This window comes from Calypte anna, chromosome 5, assembly GCF_003957555.1.
Source record: "Calypte anna isolate BGI_N300 chromosome 5, bCalAnn1_v1.p, whole genome shotgun sequence".
NCBI lineage: Eukaryota > Metazoa > Chordata > Aves > Apodiformes > Trochilidae > Calypte > Calypte anna.
The window spans coordinates 7,754,653-7,780,633 of record NC_044250.1 but is presented as its reverse complement, the minus strand read 5'-3'; the positions used below and the strand labels follow the sequence as shown (position 1 = coordinate 7,780,633).

Genomic DNA, 25,981 nt, shown 5'->3' with positions numbered 1-25,981 from the left:
CAGCTGCCATTATTTTCTTTAACATCTCATGAATAGAAACTACAGTATAAAAACAATTCAAAACAATAATTTACAGGGAAATAGGACATATGGCCTGCTAAGCTGCTTTCCTACAGAAATAGCTAAAGATCATTACTCTTGGCATCATTCCCTACAACAGTCACTGGGCTCATTAAACCAGACAGTGTGTGACTGAGTCCGTAAGGAACATTATTTCTACAGGTGGGTAGAAACGATGAAAACTACAAAGAATTGTGAGAAAGAAGTAGTCAAGGAGACTTCTCCACCTCCAGAACTTCTGTGCGCTAAAATAAATCAAAGCAGTACTACTAAAACCGTTAGTGGGGAAAAAAAAAAAAAAAAAAGGCATTTTCTCCTTTTCCTTCATGGTATACATTTCTGTTTTGCTAATGTATGGTATTTCATTTAACGTGTTCTGCAGGAAGATTTTTTCTTGAGTAGGAATATCCTGATGTGAACAGGAAGCTTGCATCCAGCAGGGGCCACTTGTTGCCTGCCTTTAGTCCCAATTCGATTAGGTGGAAAGCAAATCTTAATGTCATAGGATGAGTTCACGTTCTGTGATAAAAGATTGGAACAACCACAACCACACTGTGATCTGATAATACTGCAATCCAAGCTTCTCTGGTGATGTCATACTTCTAAATGTAAACCAAACATTTGTGATGTGGCATCACAGAACAGGAAATGTTAAGACAATTACAATGTGGCAATGGTTATCTGATTTAGCAATAATACAATCACATTCAGAAAATATCTGCATTTGAAAGCACCCATGCTGTGATTATCTTCTTGGAACACATCCCCTTTCGATGTCAGTACTGTTGCATGGATTATTTAAATTTAGACTTTAGCATGGAGCTGTTGATGGCTTTACTATGTCCCATTACTGGCCTTTTTCAAATGCTGAATAAATGTACTGCTGCTTAGCAGCATCAGCATTACACAATCACACCGGGAGACGACCTAGTATTCTGTGGCAGTGAAGCTGATGGCAGCAGCACACACTAGCTTCTGAGAAATTCTGGACAGTTCTGCAAGGCCATTGTGCGAGGACTCACAAACCAAACTGCGTGATGCAACACCAAGTCGTACCCAGGCACATGCAACATGCGTGTCAGACACTAGGCCAGGATCTGCCGAGGCAGGCGGCCAATATCGAGAGCAACGCTGCGGCCCGCTGGTCCAGCTGGGGCGGTGATAAGCTAGAAGATACGAGGCAAAGATAAGTGACCCCACTGTGAAGAAAAACAGCGCACAGCCAGGCAGCAGGGTCCCCGCCTGGTCAAGAGCAGCTCCGGCTCACTGAGGCGAGCAGGAGGCGTCGGGGCATCGGTCCAGAGTCGGAACAGGCACTGGCGTCGTGTCTGTGCCACTGAGGCAGGGGAGGCGAGGCCTAAGAACAGGCAGCCGCCTTGCTGCCGAGGGTAGTGACGCCACGGCCTGTCGCGTTCACCTTAATGCCTAAAGAGGCGACATCACGGCTGATGCCGATGTCACACGAATGACACAGAAACACGGACGAGCTCCAGCAGCGGCACCAAGGCAGGGAAGGGAGCTGCTAAGTGCGCTCCGCCAACCCCGCCGCCGGGCAAGCCAGGAACAACCCTGTGCTGCTCTCCGCAACCGCCACATCCGGGTCCCCCGAGGCGCCTCACGGCCAGGGCGCACGCGCTCGTGCCTCTGCCCATCAACTCCGCCTCATCCGAGGGGGCGGGCTCAAAACCGCCACCCGCCCTTCTGATTGGTTCCCACCCCAGGGGCGCCCGGGGATTTGCCGCCGTTCGGTAGGGCGGGCGTTGTCCGGCTTCTGGGTGGCCATTGGGCAGAGCCGCCGGGGAGCCGCTCGCCCGTTGGCGGGCGGGCGCGTCCGGTCTGGGGCCGGAGGAGGGTGCCATTGGCTGGAAAGTAGGTTAGTGGTGCGCCGTTGGGTGGCAAGCCAGGCGGAAAGTAGGTCAGGGACGGGGGCTGCCTGCGCCGGGCGCCGCTCCGGGCGTGCAGCGCGTTGCCGAGGGACAGCGACCCCCTCCCCCCCTCCCAGCCCGGGCGCGGCGCGGCGAGGGGGCGCGCGGAGCTTGCGGTGAGCCGAGGACGGGCAGTGGGCGACCGGGGGGGTGAGGGGGCGCTAACGGGTGGTGGGCTGCTAGGGGAGGGCGGTCGCGTCCCCGGCTGAGGAGACGGCGCCTCTCTGGAGAGTGGGGAGAGGCCGGGGGGGGGCCGCCTCAAGCTCCCACCTCGCCGGAGCTGCCTCCTACGGCAGGCCCTGGGGAGCTGCCTGTCCCGGCAGGGATTGGGGGCTGCAGCTTCCCCGAGGGGAGGGGGCCGGAACGGGGCGGGAAGGCGGCGGTGGCGGGACCCCCCGGCGTTGACGACGTCAATGCCTGGCTGTGTCCCTTGACGCTGGGACCGGTGGCCGCGAACGGAGCGGCCCCGGTACGGGCTCCCTCAGTTGTGTGACAGGACCCGGAGGTGACGGGGCGGACGCAAGTAGCCGGCCCCGGGCCCGCTGCCGGCGCGGCAGCTCGTCCGGAGCCCGAGCGCAGAGCTGGGGCCGGGGTCTCGGCATCGGTGCGTCCTCCGCTCGGTTCCCGGGGGCCGTCAGCTCAGCGGAGGCAATGGCAGGCTTGTTCCTCCTCCCGGGTTTTGAGTTATCCGCCTCGGGGATATGGAGGCTGAGGTAAGTCACTGGGAGAGATGTTGCTGCCCTTCCTCTGCAAGAGGGACGGGTCCCTTCCACCTCCGTCCCGTAGCTGATCCCTTGGATCTTTTTCAGTAAATCAGGTGCCTTGTGCTAAAGTCTGCTCTAGGTGAGGCCCGAGGAGAGCGTGTATTAAACCCCAAAGTGAAGGTAGTAGTTGGAAATTCCTTTGGGTTATGGCCTCTGTTGCACGGAGGCCGGTCCCGCCTGCGGACCCGGAGAGCCATCCCGTAGCTGCGGGGCTCTTCGCTTCCTACCGGGGCAGCTCGGTGTTCGATGTTCGATGTGTTCGATGTTGAGCGCGGGGGTCCTGACGCAGCCTCTCGGCCGCTTTTATTTCTCGGACTGTTTCTGACAGCTGTGTGTCTGAGCTGTCAACAGGAGAATGAACGCTTTGCTTTGACAGTGCATGTGGAACACTAGGAACGTGAAGGTGGCTTCCCAAGATCAGGATTTTGCGCTTCCCTGTTGGGAAGGCAGGGGAATCGGTTTGCATTTTTAATTGCAGAGGTTTCTGTTACTCCGGTGCCTCAATTATAACATCTTTGGAAAGATTTTAATACTAAATAACGGTAAAGAAACGAGTGAATGTGTTTTCATGCTTTTGAAGCAAGTATGCCTTTAACATTTTTAAGTGTTTTCTTCACATCTGAGGTAGAAAGGGTCAGCTGCAGAGAGAAATTGCCTTTTTATACAATTTAGAATCTAATCGCTTTACAGAATTTATTCAGTCTTTAAGCAGAATTTTCCTCAAAATGTTGTTCCTTGAGCATTGAAAATGTAGTTTTATTTTAAATAGCTTAGTATTGAAGTACCTGTTCTGCTTGTTTCATATATTTTCTTTTACCAAAAAGACTTTATAAATTGAAACAACTGATGATACAGAGGCTATTGCTATGTTTGTGGGGGGGAAAAAAGAAAAGTTGTTTGTTTTCATTAAGTATTAATACTAGGTCACTGCCTCTCTACATGGTCTTGCAGAAGGCTGAGGTTAAACTCTGCCCTCAAAAGAATGTGTGTTTTGTATGCTCAGGGAATACATGGGTGTAAATAGCTATTTCAAGTGTCAGAAACTACAGACCTCTCATCTGAATATTATAAACCACAGTAGCCTATTAAAGGGAAAGTCTTTACTACTACAGAGTTTTGTGGGTTTGTATTTCTTATGATCGTTCATGTTTATTTATGCCTACTTGTAGAAATGGAGTGTGTAAAATAACCCAATAAAATATTGTGGTTAGAGATTAATATGCTGGTTTATCCTGTATTTTCTTCCACACTGCACATTTCCACTGTCTCTGTCTGTATGCCAGCTGTGGCATATGGTGCTGTGTAGACTCAAGGTCTCTAAAAGAAGTATATTGGGAGGCTTACCTAGCCAAGAAAGAAGTACCACAGAGAACCCAAGATAGCTGGTTTGTTTTCTTCTTCCCTACAAGGCCCTCTGGGGCGACATGGGAGTGTCAATAAACCCACTTAGTTGTTGGGATTCCACAAAGCCAGAGCTGAAGTTAGGGCCATTGCTAAGGATGTAAGGAAGGTGATGTTTGTAGGGGGTGTGTGCGTGTTTCTGGAGGCTTCTTTTTCATTCAAATACCTGTTCTCAAAAAGGTTCTTTTGGGAAACGAGTAATAGGAACAAGTGAAAATTCATTGGATTTACTTGGCAGAGCTTAAAGTTACATTAAGTTCCTTAGCACTATGCAAGACTATGGTGACAAAGCTGAGACCTGATGTGATAGTGGCAGCCTGCATGCTGCAGGTGAGTAAGAGTGGTTTTCAAAGTGAACTGATACTGAGCATGCTGGAAATACCAAGAGATATGTAGGTTTATCTATATGCCAATATAGTATCTATTTCCCAAACTATTAAAAAGTTTAAATTTCTCTAAAGTTAGGTTTCTTCAAGGAAAGATGTGCAGAGGCATATAATATACAAAAGATAGCAAAGAGAAGCCCAGAAAAACACATATTTTTCAGCTTGGATGCATTGTTGTTCTCAGTAAGTATACAGAATGTAAAGCATACTGAAGATTTCTCTATTTTTTTACTGTGTTAAACATGGTTTGAAATGTTGATTTTTACCTGTCACCATATTTAGAAAACTTTAGACTAAAAAAAGTCAGTTTTGATAAGTAGCTGAGCAGTAACTGACTACAGCTCAGCACCGACTTCTACACTTGGTTGTTGAAAGCTGTGCTTGATCAGCCTATAGAAATTAGGGTCTGTGTTTTAGAGGTGCTTGAAAATGAAATTAAGAAGTTTCGTGGCTATTTCAGAGGTGGTGAAAGAGATGTTAGTCTGAGTCTTTGCGTCTTTTTAAGGTTTACTCTAGGTTTTAGATGATGGACTGAAAAAGTAAAGCAGAGGTTTAATCTGCCTGTTGTGTATGTATGCATATATATGCATATATGTATGTGGCAGTCTTGCATTGTAGTAGGAAATATGTTCCAGATTTAGTTAGATCAAATGCATACTAGTGACTTTTGCATACTCCTGAGGCGTTGTGTAGATGAAACTGAAACAGAACACAGAATGATGCACTTGTAAAATGAGAATATTTTTCGTTTTAAGAATTAGTGTATTAAATTCTTTAGAAAATCTGTTTAAGTTTTGTTTGCAATCTTTTTGTGTGTAAGAGATCCTAGTTGTAGTTATCAAGTTGATTTTTATTTGTTTAATCACTTTGAACACTGTCAAATGACCTGCAATGTAAATTTAATTGAACTTTACATTGAAGGAGGTGGATATCAAGGTGAATAGCTCTCTGGCGTGAACTATATATTGCACCTGCCTTTTTTACCTCAGTTTGTTGGGAAAAAGCTGTAAGGCTACTTATTCAAGGCCCAGAATTCATCTCCTTGGAAACCTGATCTTTCACCAGATGTTGAGAAATGTAATTTCTTTTTTAATCCATTCTGCAGAAGAACACAGATCAAAACAGCATCTTTGGGCTTTAGTAGTCTGGAATATTCATTAACTAAAAAAATAGTCTGACATTTCGGCCTTTGTCCCAAGGCAGAGTGATAGTTTCTGTTGTATTTGATATTAATTAAGATTTGATTTAGCTGTTGCTAAAATTCCTGTAGTGGTTCTATAGTTTAATTCAATTCAAGATCTGTCTGATAATGTCTTCTTGATGTGTACAGTGGAGGACTGCCTGTGTTCCCTTTCCTGGTTTATGAGGATTCATCTTCTCTGTGTTCAGGTCATCTTTTCTCCCTTGAAGCTGCAAAAAGATATTTATTAGCCAAGGCATACAGAATTTGTAACCTTTTCAGTCTCCAGCCATTTGAGAAGCTGTTATTCAATGTCTCTGATGTCAGACTCCCTTCTAGGTCAGCTGGTGGTGTCAGAACAACTTGTGACCCTGAGCTGAAGCCATGCCGTAGTTCAGTAGGTTGGTCTTCAGTAGGAATGGTGCCAGTAGGCTACTTATAGAGCAAGAAATATCATTGGCAGGATTTAAAAAAGGTAAAATAACAAACCACATTTCTTGTGGTCTAAGATGTTGATGTTCTCTACTAACCTTAAGGAAATCCATTCATATGAATATAAGCAGCTGGGAAAGATGGTTGTAGTTTTCATGCTTGTTTTTTTGACAGTATTTTCCTTGCAAGTGTTAGTAGGCTCTATTTTCCACAGTACAAGGCAATTTAGTGGTACCTTATGTAAAGGAAACAGCAAACATAAATCCTAAATGGGCTGTACTTGGTGTGGAAATACATCTTCAAATGAGCAGTTGTCATAATGCTGGGAAGAAAGATATATTTGACAATTTCTAAGCAGCGTGTATTGGCATTGTGTCTTTCAAATCACTAATAGGGAAGGCATTTTATAGTAAATCCTGCATGCTCATTCAATTGCAACCATTTGCCTTAATTCCTTTCTGTGGCAGCTAAAAATTAGTTAATGGAATCCATGTATTTTAAAGAATGGATGTGGTCTTAATACATGACTACTCTGAAAAACCCTGAAGTTTGTCTTGCCTGTTTGGAATCATTGTAGGTTTTGGAGGGAGAATAAAACAGGACTATCAGAGAGAACACCGAAATCATATTGATTTTATTCTTTTTATATTGGAAACTTCTGTAGAGTAGCTTTGACTTACCTAGTTTGCCTGTCAAAAAAGAGAAGATCAGAAAGACCAGTAGAAATTGCTAAATCATGCTGTACTGCATATCAATAGAGTGAAGTGATGAAGGAAAGTTACTTCCTAGAAAATACAGGAGAAAATAAGACTGATATACATTTATTTTAACTTTTTTTGAAGAACTTTTTTTCGGTCTTTAAAACCTTAATAGTTTCCTTTAACTGGTTTGGTTGGTTTTAGTCTTGAATTGTTATGAATGGATTTATCTTTATTATCTATGGGTTTCTCTTGGAGCATTACAAAATTCAGGACTTCTGTTCCAATTTGAAGCAAATAGTAAATAGTAATATAACTTCTAATGCTTACATTGTGTGTATGCATTGTAGTTGTGTTGAGAATAACAGCAAAATGGCTTTGGTTTGAGTTCTGTATTTTTATATACTCTTCACTCAAGGACCTCTGGTAATTCTATTTTAAATCCTTGTGAGATTTGGGCTCTATGCTGCAATTTGACTACTGGTGTAATAGTTATAGTACCACCTTTTACAAGAGTATTTATTTTGCCCATAGACTTGAATGGCCTAGTTATTTTTCAGGAATAACTTTGGGGTCCAGAATACACTGCAAAAACATCAGCTCTTAGTCTCGTAGGTTTGTATTAGAATGGGTTTTCTGACCTTGTCTTGACAGTGCTGGGTTTTCCAGATTGCAGTTCTAGAATTGTTGACTGAGAAACAAGACACCCATTTATTCCTGTGTTCCCTTTCTCAATATGTTTTGTTGCTAAGCCATTTCGGGTAATCTTTGAATTTGCATTTAAAAATTGGTTTGTTATAGATCAAATTAATTCACCAAGTCAAGGAAAAAAGACAGTCTTAACACTGTGCTGTCAACATACTAAAGAATGTTTTTGTGAAAAACAAAGTATGAACAGAAATTCTGCATTAGCTTGGAAGTTTTTTATTACAGATAGTGTAGTTTCTCACTGTTTATTTAGAATTTGTCCTGTTTCAAAATATTATTTTGCTGCAATGACAAAACTAGCCACTTAATATTACAGTTTATTTTAGAAACCTGTCCAGTCAGTTCAGTGATTTCTTAGAGAGGCTTTGTCACATGAAAACATTAGAATTGCTGGAAGTGCTTTCTCTAATTGCTGAAGAGTAATCCTTTCAAAGTACCAAATGCTTGGGTCCAAATTTTTGAAGTTCTAGAAGTTATTTATACTTTAGAAACATTATCACTTTACCAGCTCATAGCAAATTTTAACAATTTGTATACAGCTGATGCCCTTGTGCAAGTTTTCTGACAGTGTCCTTTAAATAGATGTTCCTCCCAGGAATCTTAGGCTCACTGACCAAATTTTGGAGACTTTTAAGGACCTGTGGAAATGCCAGTGGTCAGGGAAATGTTACCAGGGCTATGTTCAGGTACTTGGACAAAAAGAAAAAAGCTATGGCCGAAAAGAATTCTCTGCTTTTGGTGCCAAGCAGCCTATAGTGACACATGAATCATTTGCAACATCCACTGGCAGTTGGATGTACTTGGAAAGTAGTTTCAATGATTGTTGGAACTGGATTGTTATGAACAATGTTATCTTCCATCAAAACTCCCAGCTCCTTCCTGGCTAACCATTTCCACCCATGTATCCCATCCCTCTGCTCTGTGATGGGTATGTGTTTGGGCAAAGGCAGTGGACTGGGGAATCTGCTATGACTGTGCTGTTTTATATATGTTACATTGCAGCCTTGACATGGAAGAAGAGAATTTATGGCAAAATAATCTTGGAATAAGCTGTGTTGGGTCATTTCTTTGATAAAGCTACATAAAAATAATAATAACAAAACCCTCACAAAATTTATTTTGATGCTGATACTCAGAAGCTAGAAAAATAACCAGCTTTTTACTTTTATCTCTGGAGCTACATAGTGAAACTTTTCACTGTTTTTAATACCCTTTTAAAATCACTTTTCATAACAAGAAAGAGTAGCTTAGCTAGACCTCTGACTCTTTTCCCTTTCCCCAGACTGACCCATGTGCTTCTGGGTTTCCAGATGAACAAATATAGAAGTGTTTCAGATACGCAGGTCTCTCAGGAGCCCATTCAGCACGATGACTTCACTGGAGCTGAACATTCACATGTCCAAGTTGTGGTCAAACTGATAATATATCCAAAAAATGGCAGAGACCCAGCAATGTCCTGTCAGGCTTGCCAGGAAATTTGGAGGAAATGGAATATAGGAAGGAGACTAACAGGAAGTATATTTTCTCTTCCATCAAGACAACAACACATGGTGTAGATTCTAGTCTGCTAATTGGGTGCTCTTCTGCTCCCTTTCAGGGAAGGAAGCTGTCTGTTTGAAAACAAAACAAAAAAAACCCCAAAATTCTTGAACTGCTGCTTGAGAATGATTCTCTATCTTGGCACAGATCTCATCTTGTGCTTTTTAGGCAAAATTACTGTGCCTTTTAGAATGGGAATTGCTCAGACAGTTAGTTAGCCTCCATGGATTCATTCATGGTGTGCTGTAAAACTTGTGTAATCAGTTCCTTTGGCAAGGCTTTCACATGCATACTTTGTATTTTTAAAAACAAATATTTTGTCAGTGATCTGACTTCTTCTAGATTTAGGATATCTCTATGGCTTTCTAATTCCCTGTAGCCCTAAGGACACTGAAATGATGGTATCCCCAGACACACTGGGAAGAGTACTGGTTTCTGAATTTGTCAGTGAAACCTTCTTTTCCATTTTTCTGCTAAATTTTGCTCGGTGACTTTGGAAAACTGGTCTTTGTCTGACTTCATTTACCAACAAAAAACAAAACAAAATTTCCATCCTAACTTCCCTGTGTGTGGCTTTTGGTTTGTCTCAGGTCTGTTGAACACTGTTTGCTTTTGTGTGTGTGTGTGTTATAGCAATGCTGATGTTTTGAAACAATACCCCTTGGCAACCAGGTCAGAGAACAGTACTTATATAGGTTATCAGGTTTGCCTGTAGACAGGACTGGCAAATGGATTTTGAAGGATTTCAGGAAGCAGGAAAAGGAAATTTCCTGGCCTTCCAACACCTGGAAGAACCTTGATGAACTGCCAGGTTTCTACTTAAAGAAGAAATATTAGGAATAAGCACAGTTAACTTCAGCTTCCCTTTCTCGCAAACCTAATCTCATGTTATACTGAAGTACCATAGTTTTCCACCTTCAAATACAACACAAATAACATAGGCCTTTTAACTCCTCCTTGTGATGTAATTTGGCTCTGTTTTGTTTGGCAAGAGCGTGTAAGTTTCTCTTCAGTCATTCCTTATGGTGTAGTTCTGTATTTTCCATGCAACCTTCCAAAAGTGCACTCATTATAATCATTTCCACATGTGAGCAAATCACTGTCTTCCACTCTTAAAAGGGGTGGTCAGTCAGCTCCTGCTGCCTTCCTCTATGGTTGTGTTCTGTTTATATTCATATTTTTCACATCACTGCTTTTCAGTCTGTAAACATCAGTCATCTCAGTACAATTATATTTTGATGGGTTTTATGTACCATTCTAATACAGAACAATGTTTCTTAAACCTAACTTACTTGGGTGTTGAATAGCATTCATACAGGTTGTTTGTTGACTCTGCTCCTGTGTATTTGAGATAAATTGGTTTTAACTCAGGTTATTTATGTATGATGTTAATTATGGCATAATTTTAATTTAACTTCCCTGCACTTCTTGAAGTGTTTCTGGAAAACTGATAAGAGTTCAAGGGATGAACCGTGTTGTGAAAACAAAACCTTGTAGTGGGATATGAAACAAATGCAGCTGAACTTCAGTAGAGGAAAAAGCAAGTCACTGAATTCATCCTTCAGTTAATGACCCCATAAGGATGCCTGGCAGGAGAAAATTACATGAGATTTAGTAGTAGTAGTAGTTGAGGTGACCTACTCAATTCAGACCAGAAAAGTGGGTTTTGAACAAGAGGAACTAAGCTTTGGAACAGAGAAAACTGAAGGAGGGTGACAATTCTTACCAAATATCAGTTCATACAGAATATCTTTCCAAAATAAACTTTGTCCTGAACTACAGCACATCAGTTTGTTGTATAAAATAGTACATGAGGTTGCCTTCTATTGTAGAGGAGATCAGAATATACAGTCATACAAGAGAACAAAACTGAATGAATCTGGTATCGATATTAAGATAAAACTTAGGTACTTTACACTGCAATGTGCTTGAGTAGAAGGAAGCTGAGGACACAGCTCTGATCAGGGTGTGAAGTAGAGGGAGGGTCAGAAAAACTTGGAGAGAGAGGGTACATCATCTTGCAACATTTCTTTGAAACAACTTACAGGTTAAAATGCCTCTTCTCAGTGCTGTTGTTTCCAGGTTCCGCATAGGAATTCAGTTGTTTTCAAACAGGTTTGAAATTCCACTCATGAAAGCAGATACCTAACATATAAATCTTGTTTCCTGTATTAGACATTTTTTTCTGAAAAGCTATGCTTTTACATTTGCCTTGCTAAACCCAGTAATATGGATTGACTGAATTTAAATCTTCCACGTGGTATTCAGTAATGTTATGGGGATGACTGCAGGTTAGTTGACTTAAACCTGAGGTAACCTAGAAATGTTTTTTGAGGATGTTGCATACTTTCACTATGGGTATTCTGTATATGTAATTCTTGTAGTAAAAATTTTCTCTGAATACTTAGAAATTCAGATAATATTATTTTGCTCAGACTGAGAGAAGGTAAGAGTGACTGTTGCATGCCATAATGAGGACCCAGTAACTGTAGAGTCCTGTCTCAAGCAGTGGCTGTGAGTGGCTGCCTGGCAAAGAATAAGATTGGAGCAAGAATATGTCCTCTCACACTGGCCCAAAGTTATTTTCAGTTCAGGGAGTTAATGAGCCAGATGTGGTGGTAACCCTCAGCAGAATTTCTTTCCATGAACTGGTCCTACCTCTCTTCAGAAACTGCATTACCTTTCAACCTTGCTGGTTTTTGGCAGAGAGTTTCCTCAGCCCACCCTCTCATGTGTGAAGAGTTGTGTTGATTTCAACCAAGCTTTGTTTTATGTGATATTTCATGGTTTTGTTGACCTAGGTCCTGTCAATTTTCTAAGCTGAAGAGTACTGGCTTATGTTGTTCAGAACTCAGTGCCTGCCTTGTTCCACAGAGTGAAACTGGAAAGTTTTCCAATTTTCTAATAAATTTAATTGCTGTGGTTTACTTGGATGATATCCAAGTTGTAGAGCTCAGGAGCTGTAAAGAAGTATGGGCATTTGTAAGTGGTAACTAAGGGACTACATTATTAATATTTGGCATAAGCCTGCTACTTGCGGAAATAAAATCATCTAAACCTACTTCAAGTTTCTGGGGAGGAATGTGAACTGTCTACTGATCCTTCCTAGGTCCTTTGGGATAAGACTGCGTAGGTTGTGGAATGTTCTCTTTTGGATTAAAACAATGGGTTGGAAAAATTGGTTGTAACTGTTAGTCAGATGTCCCTGTGCTCTGTATTTTATCCCCTCTTCATTTGAAAGAAAGGGGGTGTTCCATGGGTGGATCTTTGATTATAAAATTAAAAAATGCAGCCCTCAGTTATACCAAGGGTCTTTTTGTGGTGTATGTGGCTGTTCTGTGTTTATTTGTTTTTTGTTTTCTAATTTTTTATTTTGTTGTTGGTTGGGTTTTGTTGGGTTTTTGTTGGGGTTTTTTTGTTTTCTGAGCAAGTTTTCTTTCTGTTTTGCCCATGTTTGGTGTTGGCAGGATTTTTTATCTGGGTTGTGCTTTTTTTGGATTGTGTTGTGTTTGTTTTGGATTTTTTCCCCCTGTGGATGACACACAGTTCCTCTCCCCACCCCCTTTTTTTTAAAGTCAAGATATCTGCATAGCACAAAGACCCTATTAAGTGAATTGCTGGTGTTCCCTGATCATAACTCTGCCCTTATTAAGGGCATTTATATCATAATGTGAATTTTTGTTAAAAATACAATGTGAATTTTAAAACTTTTTCACTTTCAGTTGTAATGTAAAAGTATGCATTCAAACTTGACTGCTGATTTAAATTAGAAATCCTGGGTTTAAAACCTGGAAAAATGCCAATCTGAGCCTTGCATACAGATATACCTCTAGTAGCTAAATGTAGCACGTTTAGAAATTTGGTTGTTCACTGTCAGCATTAATGTACAGATGCATAAAAATATGGTTCATCAGCAATTTCAGTGAAGGGCTTTCCTGCTGCTGTAGGCCTTTCTCAAGAAAATAAAGCTTATACTCCCACTGAAGCAATAAGTACAGAGAGAACAGGAACACTCTCTACTGTGTCTATATATTCGTAATTTGTCATTCACAAGACTGCTAAGCAGAGAAAATGTCACAGTGCAGGTGTGGATCAGTAGAAAGATTTCAGCACACCTTGCCTTGCTCAAACCATGCAGGGATTTGCATGTTGAAAACAAATCCTGCTGGAGGGCTGTGAATAAGCTAAAAGTGCAGTTAAGGGATAATAAAGGGATATCTTTAACAGTGCTGTTGACAGGGAGAGTTCTGCTCCTTCCCATCTTCTGGCATGTCTTATCCTCTTGCTTTGCACTGGTTCTGGGTATCTGACCTTCTAGTAACACAGCTGAGTTTGCTAAACCCCTAGAAGACTGCTTTCTGTCAGGTTATTATTCACCCTGATGAGCAGATTGATAATACCCACTGTACAGGCTCTGGGGACTGTATAAAGTCTGCTGGACTACTAGAACGGAAAGCTGGGGGGAGATGAGAAGAAAAAAGGGAGCAAAGCCACCCCTGTGATAGCACTAAGGTGTTGTGTGAGCTTGTGAGCTATTCTGTGGAGATTTGCTTTGAGGATTTCCACAGTATCTCATGCTTATTCTGAGCTAGACAACTCGGACTTTTCCCAAGCTGTATAGCTGTTAGTGAGGTACTTAACACTCTAGACATGAATGTAAAAGACAGGACATGTTCTACATGGTTTCTCCCTCAATCACTGGGTTTGCTTCAAGTCTAACTTTGAATACTGTGATTTACAAATCCCAAGAAGCAAAAATTTCCTATCTGCTGGCTTCAGTGAAGTGCACGTTGTAGGGTGTTCAGGACTCACCTTGGAGATGTCTCACATTGCACAGAAATTTCAGTTTATCCAAGGGAGAGAAGGCAATAGAAAAAGTAGCTATGCTGTGCCAGAAGCCAAGAGTATTTCACTCAAGCATTCAGTATATTGTATGATGACACATCATCTTTACTTTACATGATACATTAACTTTACTTTTAATGTCCTGTTAAAGGACTTCTTTTAATTGTCATTTTGGTTTGAGAGTTGTTTCAAACTGGTGAAAGTATGATGTGAGACTGGAAGAAGCTGTCCTGCAGTTGTGCTTGCCTTATCCTGAGGCAGTACTAAGCATGACTGTTGGTTGGGCAGTGGCATGGGTAGCTTCCAGCTGTGCCAGCAATGCAGCAATTCTGCTCCTAATGTGCTGTACTAATATGAGTCCTGGCCACAGGGGGGGTGTTGGGAGTTTGCCCTACTTCTCAGTGATGACTGTCACTGCAGTTCCTAACTGCTTTATGTGAATCTCTCTGAAAAGCAGAGAACTGAATAATGACACAGTATGAGCTGTCATAACTCTGAAATGCTGCCTTTATCAGGGGTAGCAGCAGATCGCTCTTTTAACAAACAGGATTTCAGAAATGGAGGAAGTTATTATTTCTGAAACATTGAACAAGACTGAAAAAGGCATGTGTTTTGCTTTTTTTTTTTTTTTTTGACATTTGTGTCAAGTGCTAAATTGTCACAGTGTCTCAGTTTTCACTAGTTTGATTTGGATTTAACTGGTAAATTGTGTGACTTCAGGAAACCAAACTGCTGAGCTTATTTATGTTTTTGTTTATTGTTACTTCACATACAGCAAAGGGACTCCAGGTGCAGGGACAAGTAGCTAAGGCTGTTTGCTTGGGTGTTTCTTAAAACTGGAAGTTTGTAAATAATTCTAAATTGTTAAATTCTCCATTTCCACACAAGCTTTGTTACCACATACAGTAGTTATGCTGGCACTGTATGTTCTTCTGCAGATGCTTTTTTTTTGTTTTTTTTTTTTTTAGCAGACTCTCATGTACTAAAAAAGCTGTGGTGCTTTCCTATCCAAAAAACAGTGTGTAGTTGGAGAACAAAAATGAAGTTGATCCTCTAGCATAGTACCAAGATAGTCTGAAGGCAGAAATATTGATGTTCATACAGATGTGATGCATGTGTTTGACAGCTGATTTTGTGAAAAGTTAAGTCAAAAAGAGCTTTTAAGAAGTCAGATGGGGAAAATGAACCTGTTGAGGATTTGTGTGCTAAAGGAATCAGCAGAGGCAGCTGAGTGGGGAATACTCCAGTTTAGTTCCAGGCAGGCTGAGAATATCTTTCTTTTCCCAAGGTTTACTTTAGTATCAAAGGGTACTGACAGCCTGTCAACTTTTCTTTGTCAGGCTGGCAGAGTGCTGAGAACAGGGATGGCTTCTTCCAGCCAGAGATGGAATTTAGCAGGACCAGAGGGAGAGTGCAAAAACTGGAAATGGAAGTAAAAGGTATAAATGTAACCACCTGTGTCTACACTCCTTTTTGTGAAATTTTTGCCCTTTTGTTTCTGTGCTTTGTTCCCTGAAATTACAAACTGTTCAGTTGTGGTTTGTTTGGCAGTAGATCTCTGAATGAAAGGTCTCACATGCCAAATGCATTTGGGTTTGTTGTAGTACTAATGTGAATGGAAAACAGAATCAGCTGCATACAGTATGTATAACAGTATTTGGAGCAGGGGATTCAACCCAAAGGAATATGCAGGAAACTGCATATTTGTCACCTTAATAAATGCACTTTGGAGGCTAAAAGAATTATATAGTGTTTCAACCTATTGAACTGAAAAATGACTAACATCTCTGAATGCCTAAGCTTTAAAAGTCAAGTGAGGAAAATTACTTAGGTAGTCATGCCTTGAAATGTATTGTCTCGTTTTAATGCCCACAATTATCTAGGATGAGGAAGGGAGAAGAAAATGAAAACCTGACAAATGCACAGAAAGATCTGGTGACTGGAAGCTGGAGTAACTAATGGGGTACTAAAAGACTGCTTTGCCAGTGAGAAGAATGGATTGACTTAAAGCTTGTTCTCAATTGCAATTTTTGAATCACAGCATCGTACTGCAAGTTAAATTAAAGCACAAGTAGAAGTTACAATGGGTTCCATGATTGGAGTAAATATTAGGATGGTGTCCTGACACAGAGCTTCCACCTCTAGTAGAAGTCAATGAGAAAGTGTCTTGCTGGACTGGTATTTCATTTGGATACCTTTTAGAAGAAACATTTCTTAGAACTTCTTGTGAGTCCTTCTTGCCATTAAAAGACAACTTTGGAGATTATGAACTACATGAGAGTATTTGCCAAGCTATGAGGATACAGGTGCTTCAAGAAGCCACAGTAAGGAGAACTTAAACATGCCCAGAGCATAGCATGGTCATAATAATGCTTACAATGAATATTTTTAGGCTTTGAGACATTTATTCATAAGCAGTAAATTCAGGATGTAAATTTAACTACATGAAACTCATCTTGTCCAGTTTGAGTAATTGAAGGGTGAAGACATCCTTAAATCTTGTATCTAAAGCATCCATCTGCAATAAGCCAGTGCTCATATTTAAGAGCCAGATGAAATCTTGAAACAGAAATCTGCATATTTTGGACTGCAAGTACAAAAGGTAGGCATTTCCAGTTATGAGTTAAAGATGCCCTGATTTGTAAATTCCTGCTGTTTGTGCAAATATGAGGAGTGAGTTAAGTATCTTACTTGCTCATCATCTTCTGTGCTCCTGCTCTGGAAGTGTCAGTCCAGGTTGTGGCCTGTTAAGGAGAAATGTTTTTCTAAAAATTTTTGCTTTCAAGTTAACTCAGCAGTGCAGCATAAGATAAGATACTTTGTTGACAGATCAGAAGCAATGTAAGCATCTTGGGAGACTTCAGAGAACCAATGACTCCTCAATTGGGAGGATGTTTTTTGTGTGTGTGTTTGCTGTGTTGTTGGTTTTTTTTTTTAAGATGTTCAATCAAAGTAAACTTGGAAGCATATAAGCTACTAAAGAAGCCCAAAATAGCTTTGATTAGGTTTTTACTTAGTTATCCAGCATACTTTGATATATTAATATATTGCCCTCATAGTAGGTGGATTTCCCTCTGTCTTTCAGCTCCTTTCTTCTGAACTCCCTTGGGTGACTTAGGGTTGATCATCAGGGTTGTGAAAAAAAACCACAAAACACAGATGTTCTATTGAAACAAAATAGTTATCAATATATCAGGCAAATATGAAGTATTCTGATAGCTGCTCCTCAAGTAATGAAGGGAAAGGAAAATACCACTGCTTTACGTCAAAGATCTTCCTTTGATTCATACAGAGTATTTCATAATAAAGATTCTGATGTAGGAAGTGCTTGTTACTTGCAGCAGCTATGCCCATGTGTGCCTGTATGCATCTAGAAATTATTATAAGGACTCTTGCAGTCCCTGTGCTGCAGAGCAGAAATCTCCCACTGCTGCTGAGTGCCTGCAGATCTGGAATGTATATACATCCACAAAACTTCCTGGAGAAATACAGACAGTGAAGGTAAATAATTGTACTCTTCTGTTTCTTACTAGTTTGTACTGTGACAGTTAACTTTGGAGATGGAATACTGCTGTGAAGGGAAGCTGATGATTTCCTTTTTGTAGCTGTTTTTGGTTCAGTCATTACGCATAGGGACAATGAATATCTTTTCAATGAGTTCTTCAGGAAACCACACAACACTTTTCCTCTGTCATTGCAAAACAGTGCTGCTAAGGTATGAGGCACTACTGATTCATCAAGTAATGAATTATGTTTCTTTTACAATAAGTATGCATGTATGTTGGAGAGAGCTGACTCTTGCCTAGGGGTAGCTGAAACTGATGGTGCTTGTGTAAAGAGGTCTTGACTCCCAGATGGGTGCTTGGCAGATGTAGTTGACCTATTTTAGCTCTGACCTTGATTTGCTCAGAGGTGTTTATGTACTCATGATCAGCTTTGCTGCATGATTAAGCTAGTCACGTGTCATCTAACTTTTTTTTTAAGGGATGAACAGTAAGATTTGTTTTTATTGTCTTATTAACCTGCTACAGGGGGTTGGAGAAAGATTGCATGCAAGGAAGGGGAATCCTGAAGGAAGTAGTCCCAAACAGGTTGTGGAGAGACACTGTCATGTGAGACAGTGACAAAATGTCATTTGGTTGTCATCTATAGGAGAATTTAATCAGGAAGTGGACTGCATAGCATTTTTTCAAGTAGTCCTTGGAGTACTTTGGCAACAGGCTGGGCATTGTAATTGGAAGATTTGAACTTTGCTTATCTATATAGGTGACTTTTGTGTTCCTTCTCATAGAGGATTTTTTGAGCTATTGAACAGCTAGCAGCCAGAGGTTGAAAATATATGAAAATACTGTCTTTCAGACTCATAAGAAAGCCTTGTGACAACATACTTGTGAATGAAGCGTTTACTGTTTAATATATTGGGGCATTTCAGGAGACGTGTGATTCTTAACTCTTATAATGCTAAAAGGTAGGACTGTGGTTGTTAGAACTGGGATGAGCATTTGGGACATGGTAGAGAAAGGGCTGACTTGAGAAAACTATCAGCAGTTTAACTCATTCTGCTATCATCTGACAACGTGTGTTCAGACCCGATCATTGTAAGTGGAGGGAGCTTATGCAAAGACCAAGCAATGATAAACAAGACCCAAAAGGAAGTAATGCTGAAGAGATTTCTTCTGTTCTAAAGCTTCATCCATTGGAAATGCACATCCCAACATCTAACCCTTTTGATGATGGATAAAACTTTTACAGTTTATAAGGAAATTAAAACACAGTCCTTGAGTAGAAAAAAAAAAGTATTTGCTCTTGTAAATTGTGTCTAAAATGATTGTTCTAAATGCACTTGTTTTGAAAGTATTTTTTAAAGTTGTTGGTTTCTTCCTGTTCAGGTTTTTGAAAGTACATGACTAACAGAATAGGAGGCATGGAAGAGTTTTAAGGTGATTAACTGCTTCAGGCTGAGCATTATCATTTCACCAGGTTGATCTACACTTCCAAGACAGGCTCTCAGGTAAAGACTATGCTATGTGACTGCTGATGCCATTGAATAATAAATAAGATTTTCACAGTTTTTTCCAACAGTGTAGTTATTTGCAGTTTAGAGGGTTAACATGCATGTGTTGGAGGAAAAAGCTAATTAGATTAATTTGTACTTTTCAATTGTCTTCTGGACCATTATTGGTCTACTAGTGTTTTATTTGTGAGGTCTACTGTGGTGGAGGTGTTTTTTTAACCTGATTTTTATTAAAATCTTCTGAATTATGTTCTCTGAAATTCAGTAGAATTAGAACTCAAAGCATATGAACTTCAAACAGAGAAACACTAAAAACAGTGTTCCCTGTCAGTGAAAGACAGGATTTATCCTTTACTTATTTTAGGTAGAAGCAGCTAGCTGGCCATTTAACATGGGTAAACCTGGTTTAGTTAAAAACCATGCTGACAATTCTTTAAAAAACAATAGTGTGAAGTATTTTATTTTGAGAACAGAACATGGTTTGTATACAATATTCAATACACCAGTAGCTGGAAAAGGAGAAATTACCTACTATCTGTTTTATGGCGGGAGGAAATAACAGAATTGTACTTTTGTAGTTTTTAAGAATACTAACTTTGAGATTTGTTTTGTTAGTTAAAAATATGCAAGTTTCTGCCTCTATTAATGCAATGATTTGTTGTTGTTGTTGTTGTTGTGTTTTGTTTTTGTATGTGTTGGGATCAATATTAGATAATCCAATGGCAGACCAAAGGATGGACATATCTTCTACAATTAGTGACTTTATGTCACCAGATCCTGCTGACTTGATCTCCAGTTCCCTTAGTACTTCAGGAATGGATTCTAATAGGAAAAGAAAGGGAAGCTCTACTGATTATCAGTAAGTTGGGTTTCTCTTGACTTAATGCTGCTAAACAGAGGCTGTGACATAGCAGTACATTGGGGGAGACAATGGATATATTTATAGCAATTTTAAAATTACCTTTTCCTGACAACTTTGTGTAAAGGTTTCACTAAAGAGAAAAGGTACTATGCACTAAGAGGAAAGTTCATTATTTAATAATAAAAATAAAGTCTTTATCTCAGTGCATCAAGAATTGAGGGCTACTGGCTACAGAAAGAAATCTTCGGGCAGAAAATAATGCTGATGAATACACAATATAAAGGTTGATTATATTGGCCATTTACATAGGAAATAGAGTAACTTACTTGTGGGAGAGGAGATGATAAATTTATTTAAAAGCAGAAGCAAAACTAGGAATAGTTCCTTTTCTTCATCTGTTTTTTGCCTTTTTAGCCACTTCCTATCAGTGTTCTACCAGTCTTCGCCTGATGAAGCTATTTTGGTCTCCCAGATGAATATGAATCTAAGTAGTCTCTGGTTTGCACCAGTAGATCTGCCTTTCATTTAATCAGCTGATTTACTCTTGTGTTGGTTGTTGCTTGTAGGCTATTATTCCTAACAAAATGAAAACCTAAGTTTGTTCTGAATCAGTGGTGCAATGTGGTTTTGTTTGAAGAAAGCTACTTCTCTTCAGGAGAAGCTTCTTCATAATTGTGTTCAGAAGTACTGTCAAAGTCATAGCTTCTCTCAAAGTGTTTGAAATAAAAATCACACCAACTGTGCTTTAGAATATGAAGGTTGTGTAGCTTTTGAGATTTCCAAATGTCTAATGTCTTCTGCACTGAATACACTCAGACCAACTTACTTTAAGTCATTGGGCAAACATCATGTATTGTAACTTTACACAGTCTAGCTGCAGTGTAAGTTGTGAATAGGTCCATGGGACCATTATTAATAGAGCTATGTAGTCCATTTTTACAGGGAGGGGTGGGATTTTTAATCCATGCCAAGCATGACAATTAAGAGTCAGGCTCCCTATGCATAGGACTTCTTTTTAGAACAGACACAAAACGTTAAGTACTGTTTAAAGACCACAAACAGACAGCGTATGTGCCTTCTCTAATATGCATTTAGCCTTCCTGAAAAGTACATGACTCCTAGGTGAATTGACTACCACAAAATTTAGTGAAAAGCCTTGGTCTTAACAACTTCCTCTTCTCTAGAAAGACTTGCTCCATCTATATTCCTCTGGGTAGGAAGCATTGCTCGTCCTCTTTTCCAAAAGACAGCTTCCTCTTGTAAGTTATAATTCTGCCCTTTAGGTTGTGTGTGCATTTTATTAAATATGTGAGAACACTGTTTTCTTGAATCCTAAGTCAAACAAGTTTACTACAGCTGTCATGGTATCACAGTTCATGTTGTGTTGCAAATGAACCAGTGTCTGTTAAATATTCCTATTTTAGAAGAGAACTTACGGTAGACTTTCTTGGTCTCTCCTTCTATATGTATATATTCATGCACAGGTCTATAAAAGCTTAATTTCTTTTTTTTTTTGGTGTAGAGTTTCAGTTGAAATAATACATGATAAGAAAGCAAAATACATTATACATTTGTATTCTTTTAGAACTTGCTTTCTGGATTTCTCTAAGGCTAAATTGAATATTGTTGCAAGAAGTGTCCTGTAACTAAAGGTGGCATCACAAGTGGAAGATTGATGCCTCCTTTTGGTTTCCAAACCTGTATGCTGTTTCTTTGTGAGCATAAGAAGTGCTTTGAGCCATTGACTAAGAAAGACAGTAACTCACATGGACAAATTGAGAGATGAAGGAAACCTTTAGCATTATTCAAACGTCTTTTAAAAGCCAATCACAAAGATAATCGATTTTAAAGTGCACTGAATAATATATGTTTCTTTAAGAAGGCTAATGTCCAGTGTGGAACAGGAATAACTGGTGTGTAATGGCTAATATGAGAAGAAGTCATAAGGGTCTCATAAAACAAAGCCTCTTTAACCATGTTAAAGCTCAGTGGTATTTCAGGTCACTTAACAGTCTTGAAGTGATGCCAGTTGTCATCTTACATGTAGAAATTCTGTTTAATTTCCTTACGATATGATAAAGTCTGTATAAAGATCAGAATTAGGACTTAAGTACTGACTGAATGAAAACGTTCTTTTGTTGTGCTGATGGGAATAAAAAACTTAGAAATTAGGATCTTTTCCAACCACTCCTCCCCCCACTCCAACTTTGGAGTTTTCTGAAATTCTGTCTATCTAACTACAAGGGCAGCAGACATAAAGCACAGATCTTTCATTTCTGAAGATGAGACAATATCTGAATGATTTGCATAATATTATTTAGGTTAGTTGCTTTATTAATTTTTCACATTAATGTAATGAACTATGCTACCTTTTCTTAGAAATCAGAATTATTCTTTGAGAAAGTAGATTAATTTGATTGAGCTTGTCTCCTTAGAATGTTCACTACTATTGTCTTGTTTTCATTGTGCTTTTTATTTCGAATAGAATATAAATTAGCTTGAGAATTTAGACAGAAAATGTAAGACATTATTCTTATTTCCTATATATGGTGTACTTTATTTTTCTTTCTTTCCAGACTTGATGGCTTTCCTTTTGAGTAAGTATAAATATTTTAATAATTGGTTTCACTTGAAAAAGTTGATGGGTGTTTTTCATTGCCTTTCCCTCCCCTTAACTAAAATTTGCAGATAAAAATTAAACCAATATAAACCAGGCTTAGGAGTGTCCATTTAAGCAGAGTTGCAGTTCCTAATTCTTTTGTCTAATGGTGCCATAGTCCTGGGCATTCAACTTTTTTTACCGTATATAGCTACAAAAACTTAGGCTTTCCTCTCCTTCTGTACATATGGTTGCAATAGTAAAATGTTACACAGAGTTTCCTTTTTATTCTTCATGCCCCCTTCCTTACTTTTCTTTTTTCTACATGTAGAGGCAGAAGTAAGCTGTGTATCTACTCTGGAAGTTGCACTAATTTAAAAACATGCTGGGTTAGTTTCATGGTCTCTTATCCTGTCCATTTATTCAGCCAATTTCAATGGTTCATTTGTCTAGATTATTACCACAGTGCTCCCCCAAAACAACCACCATAACACAGAGTAACGTGTAGAACACACGGGTGTTTGCACAGAGTTGTTGAGAGCAATTTGTGAATTTTACTGCACAATCTGGTTGAATTTTTTAGGTATAGTAAATGCAAGTTAGTATTATTTCTGATGAAGGCCTGAAAAATATCTGGTTTGATGTGTCCTTTTTTCTTCTAGTTAACTGAAAAACATTCCTGTAACAGATGATATCTTTGAACTGCAGCATGTTTTACTGTCAAACACATCAAACTGTGCCATTTTGTTAGCTCTGGAGACACAGCTAATTTAAGAAAATGTTTGAATATAACAAAAAACACTTATCTTCTTTATGTCCTTCTAGGTTCTTACATATATATTCTTATTTTTTGTATTTAGGGTTTAAAGATGACAGGAATACTTTATTCTGTTTGTGATATTTTGATAACAATTCTGCTAATCCTGCTTAATTTGTAGGGGGGGATGCATATAGTTATATAATATATATTGATATTATATTGCTTTATTCTGTTTCTGCAGGGAAGGTATGGATACAGATAAAGATGACCAACATGGAAGGTATTATTGATACAGTCACTAATATGTTAGTTCCACAGTACTGACATAGGATCCTGTGTGTAAATAGCTTTTTTCAGTGTCATTGTTTCTTTGCTTGTATAAAGGCTTAATATTGTTGCACACTTTGAGCCACAGTATATATAATATATAAATAATGTTTTTTTTCTGAAGAAAGGCTAAATAAATACTCAGATTTTAAAAAACATATTTTAATGAGGATCTGTGGACAAGATGCATTAAAAGAATTGATGTTAGTGTTTTCAGCAGTCTAACTTTGTGGTATCATTTCTCAACAGACTGGAGTATACAGACCAACAAGGCAGAATAAAAAATGCGAGGTAATACTCTGAACAAGTATGTTGAAGATAATTTTTTTTTTTGGCTTTTGCCATATACAAAACATTTGTATGTGTTTCTTATTCTGAAAATATTTTTTCTAGCTTTGACCTCTTATTTTTCTGCTTGTATGTTTCTGATAATACTACATTCTTCACCTTGTTTCTTTCAACCTTGACAGTGGGCTGTAAAAGTCTTAACATCTACTCTTTAGTATTTCAAAATATAAACAAAAAAATAGATTAATGTTTATCATTATTTCTCCTTATTAGGAAGAGTTTAATTCAGAAGTATCTCAAATACTTCAAGCAGAAAGCTATAGGATAAGTAGAAGATTTATATCGCCACAGTGCAGTTTAATTTAAATACTCATATAGTTCACTGATTAAAATTCTTAATATCATGCTTTCTTCAATATTTAATACACTGGAATTTGATAATTTTATTATGATTCCAGTTATGTTTCAGTGTACGTGCTAACCACAAAGTGTTCAGCAGTAGAAATCTCTTGATAATTTTGTTTTGTTTATTGGATTGGTTTAGAACGAAGGATTCAGTGTCCCATATAAAAACATTATATTTCTTTTTTGGTAAATTAGGGCCATGTGCTGCAGCCTATTGCTTATAACTGTTACTCATCCAAATAATGAATATAAAATGTCTGAAAAATTCTGTATGTGGCTGTCCTTTCACAAGGATTAGAGGATAGCTTAAGTATCAGGAGGAGGTGGGTTTTGTGTTTTTATAATGCTGGATTTGGAGATGTTTTAATCTGGTTTATTTTCTCATGCGTTCCTGTTTTTCCTCACCACCTTAACTTGTTTAGGGAGGCTCATAGTCAAATTGAAAAAAGACGTAGAGATAAAATGAACAGTTTTATAGATGAACTGGCATCTTTGGTACCAACGTGCAACGCGATGTCTCGGAAGCTGGATAAACTCACCGTGCTGAGGATGGCTGTCCAGCATATGAAAACTTTACGTGGTAAGTTGATTGGGGCTGGAGAGGTGGGGCTGAAACAGGACTGGAGGACGATGGTGAAATGGTATTTCCCCAAAGCAGTCCCTTTTCTCTCCTTTTCTTGCCCTTTTGCCAAGAAGGAGTAAGTTAATATATTTTGGGAGGACTTATCCCCTTCTCCTTAGCATTTGATGCTGCATGTTAATTTGTAGCTTACTGATTCATGGCCCAGGATCCTGATCCAACTGTGAAATGTGTGTATGAGAAAAGAATAATTTTCTATTATTTGACCTGATCGATCACCACCATTTTATTCAATAAAGCAAGGCAGCTGAAGCAGGGAGGGAATGTGTGAACCAAAGGCCTTAAGTGGTAGTGCACAACTGTCTCCTGTGTAGCACTCAGTGGTGCTTTAATGAGCATGCAGAACTTGTTGTATAGAGAGGATAGATTTTAGGTGTAAGTAATATTCCTACAGGACTTTGGAGGTTTTATATTCAGACCTTTAGCTCTGTGTGAAGGAATGGACAGTACTGTGAAAATTTGATTTTAGTCTTTTTAACAGTTTCTGTTGCAAGCACCTGAAGGGAAACACAGAAGTTTGGAAGAGTTGTGTTTGCTGCAGATTTCTGTATGTCCTCCCTGACAGGAGTGAAACAGTGGTTGAGTACAATCCGTGACAATGGTGAAAGCCTTCAAGAAGTGCACCCCTGCAAAAAGATAGTGATGCAGATAATCTGAAGAGTCACTGTTCTAGTTTTTAGGAGACCCCGTGTCTTCCAATCATATTTATCCTAGAGTTTTTGAAAGGTTTAACTTTTTCTTCCACTGCCATTTGATTAGGTTAATACTTTAGGGCTTACTAATTTGACACTCTTGTTTTTATGAAGGTAACAGAAAGAGAAGGATTACTCCTTAATAAACAGCTGCCTCATTTGTTGTTAATGTTGGGCTTTAGTGTGAAAGGCAAAAAACATTAAAACATCTTTTACATAGGCTGTAAGTCAAGGACAGCATTTAGTTTAAGAAGTATGCTAAGGAATGCTTTTATATTTCAGAAGGCATTTAATTTGCATTGCTACATAATACAATATTTGTGTTTCAGCCAAAAAAGCTTCATCCTTTTTAAAGTTAATTCCAACAGAGTTCATGTTGATAAAAAAACAAAACAAAGAAGCAAGTTTCATTAGAAAGAACATCTGCAATGAATAACAGTATAAGAAGGGGACAAA

The 25,981-nt window shown here is 39.1% G+C and overlaps 1 protein-coding gene across 3 annotated transcripts in view; it reads left to right on the top strand.

Annotated features, from left to right (window-relative positions):
- The first annotated feature begins 2,029 nt into the window (after positions 1-2,029).
- Positions 2,030-25,981, top strand: part of ARNTL (aryl hydrocarbon receptor nuclear translocator like) — a 39,130-nt gene continuing 15,178 nt past the window's right edge. Inside the window, exons 1-8 of one of the 3 annotated variants that reach the window (XM_030451281.1) lie at positions 2,048-2,101; positions 15,279-15,377; positions 18,828-18,949; positions 19,664-19,811; positions 22,391-22,411; positions 23,415-23,453; positions 23,750-23,791; positions 24,616-24,773. In XM_030451281.1, the coding sequence (XP_030307141.1) occupies positions 19,672-19,811; positions 22,391-22,411; positions 23,415-23,453; positions 23,750-23,791; positions 24,616-24,773 (400 nt within the window). In that variant the 5' untranslated portion in view covers positions 2,048-2,101; positions 15,279-15,377; positions 18,828-18,949; positions 19,664-19,671. Of the gene's footprint in view, positions 2,102-15,278; positions 15,378-18,827; positions 18,950-19,663; positions 19,812-22,390; positions 22,412-23,414; positions 23,454-23,749; positions 23,792-24,615; positions 24,774-25,981 lie in introns of all 3 variants that reach the window. The other 2 variants (XM_030451280.1, XM_030451282.1) reach the window with 2 other exon arrangements.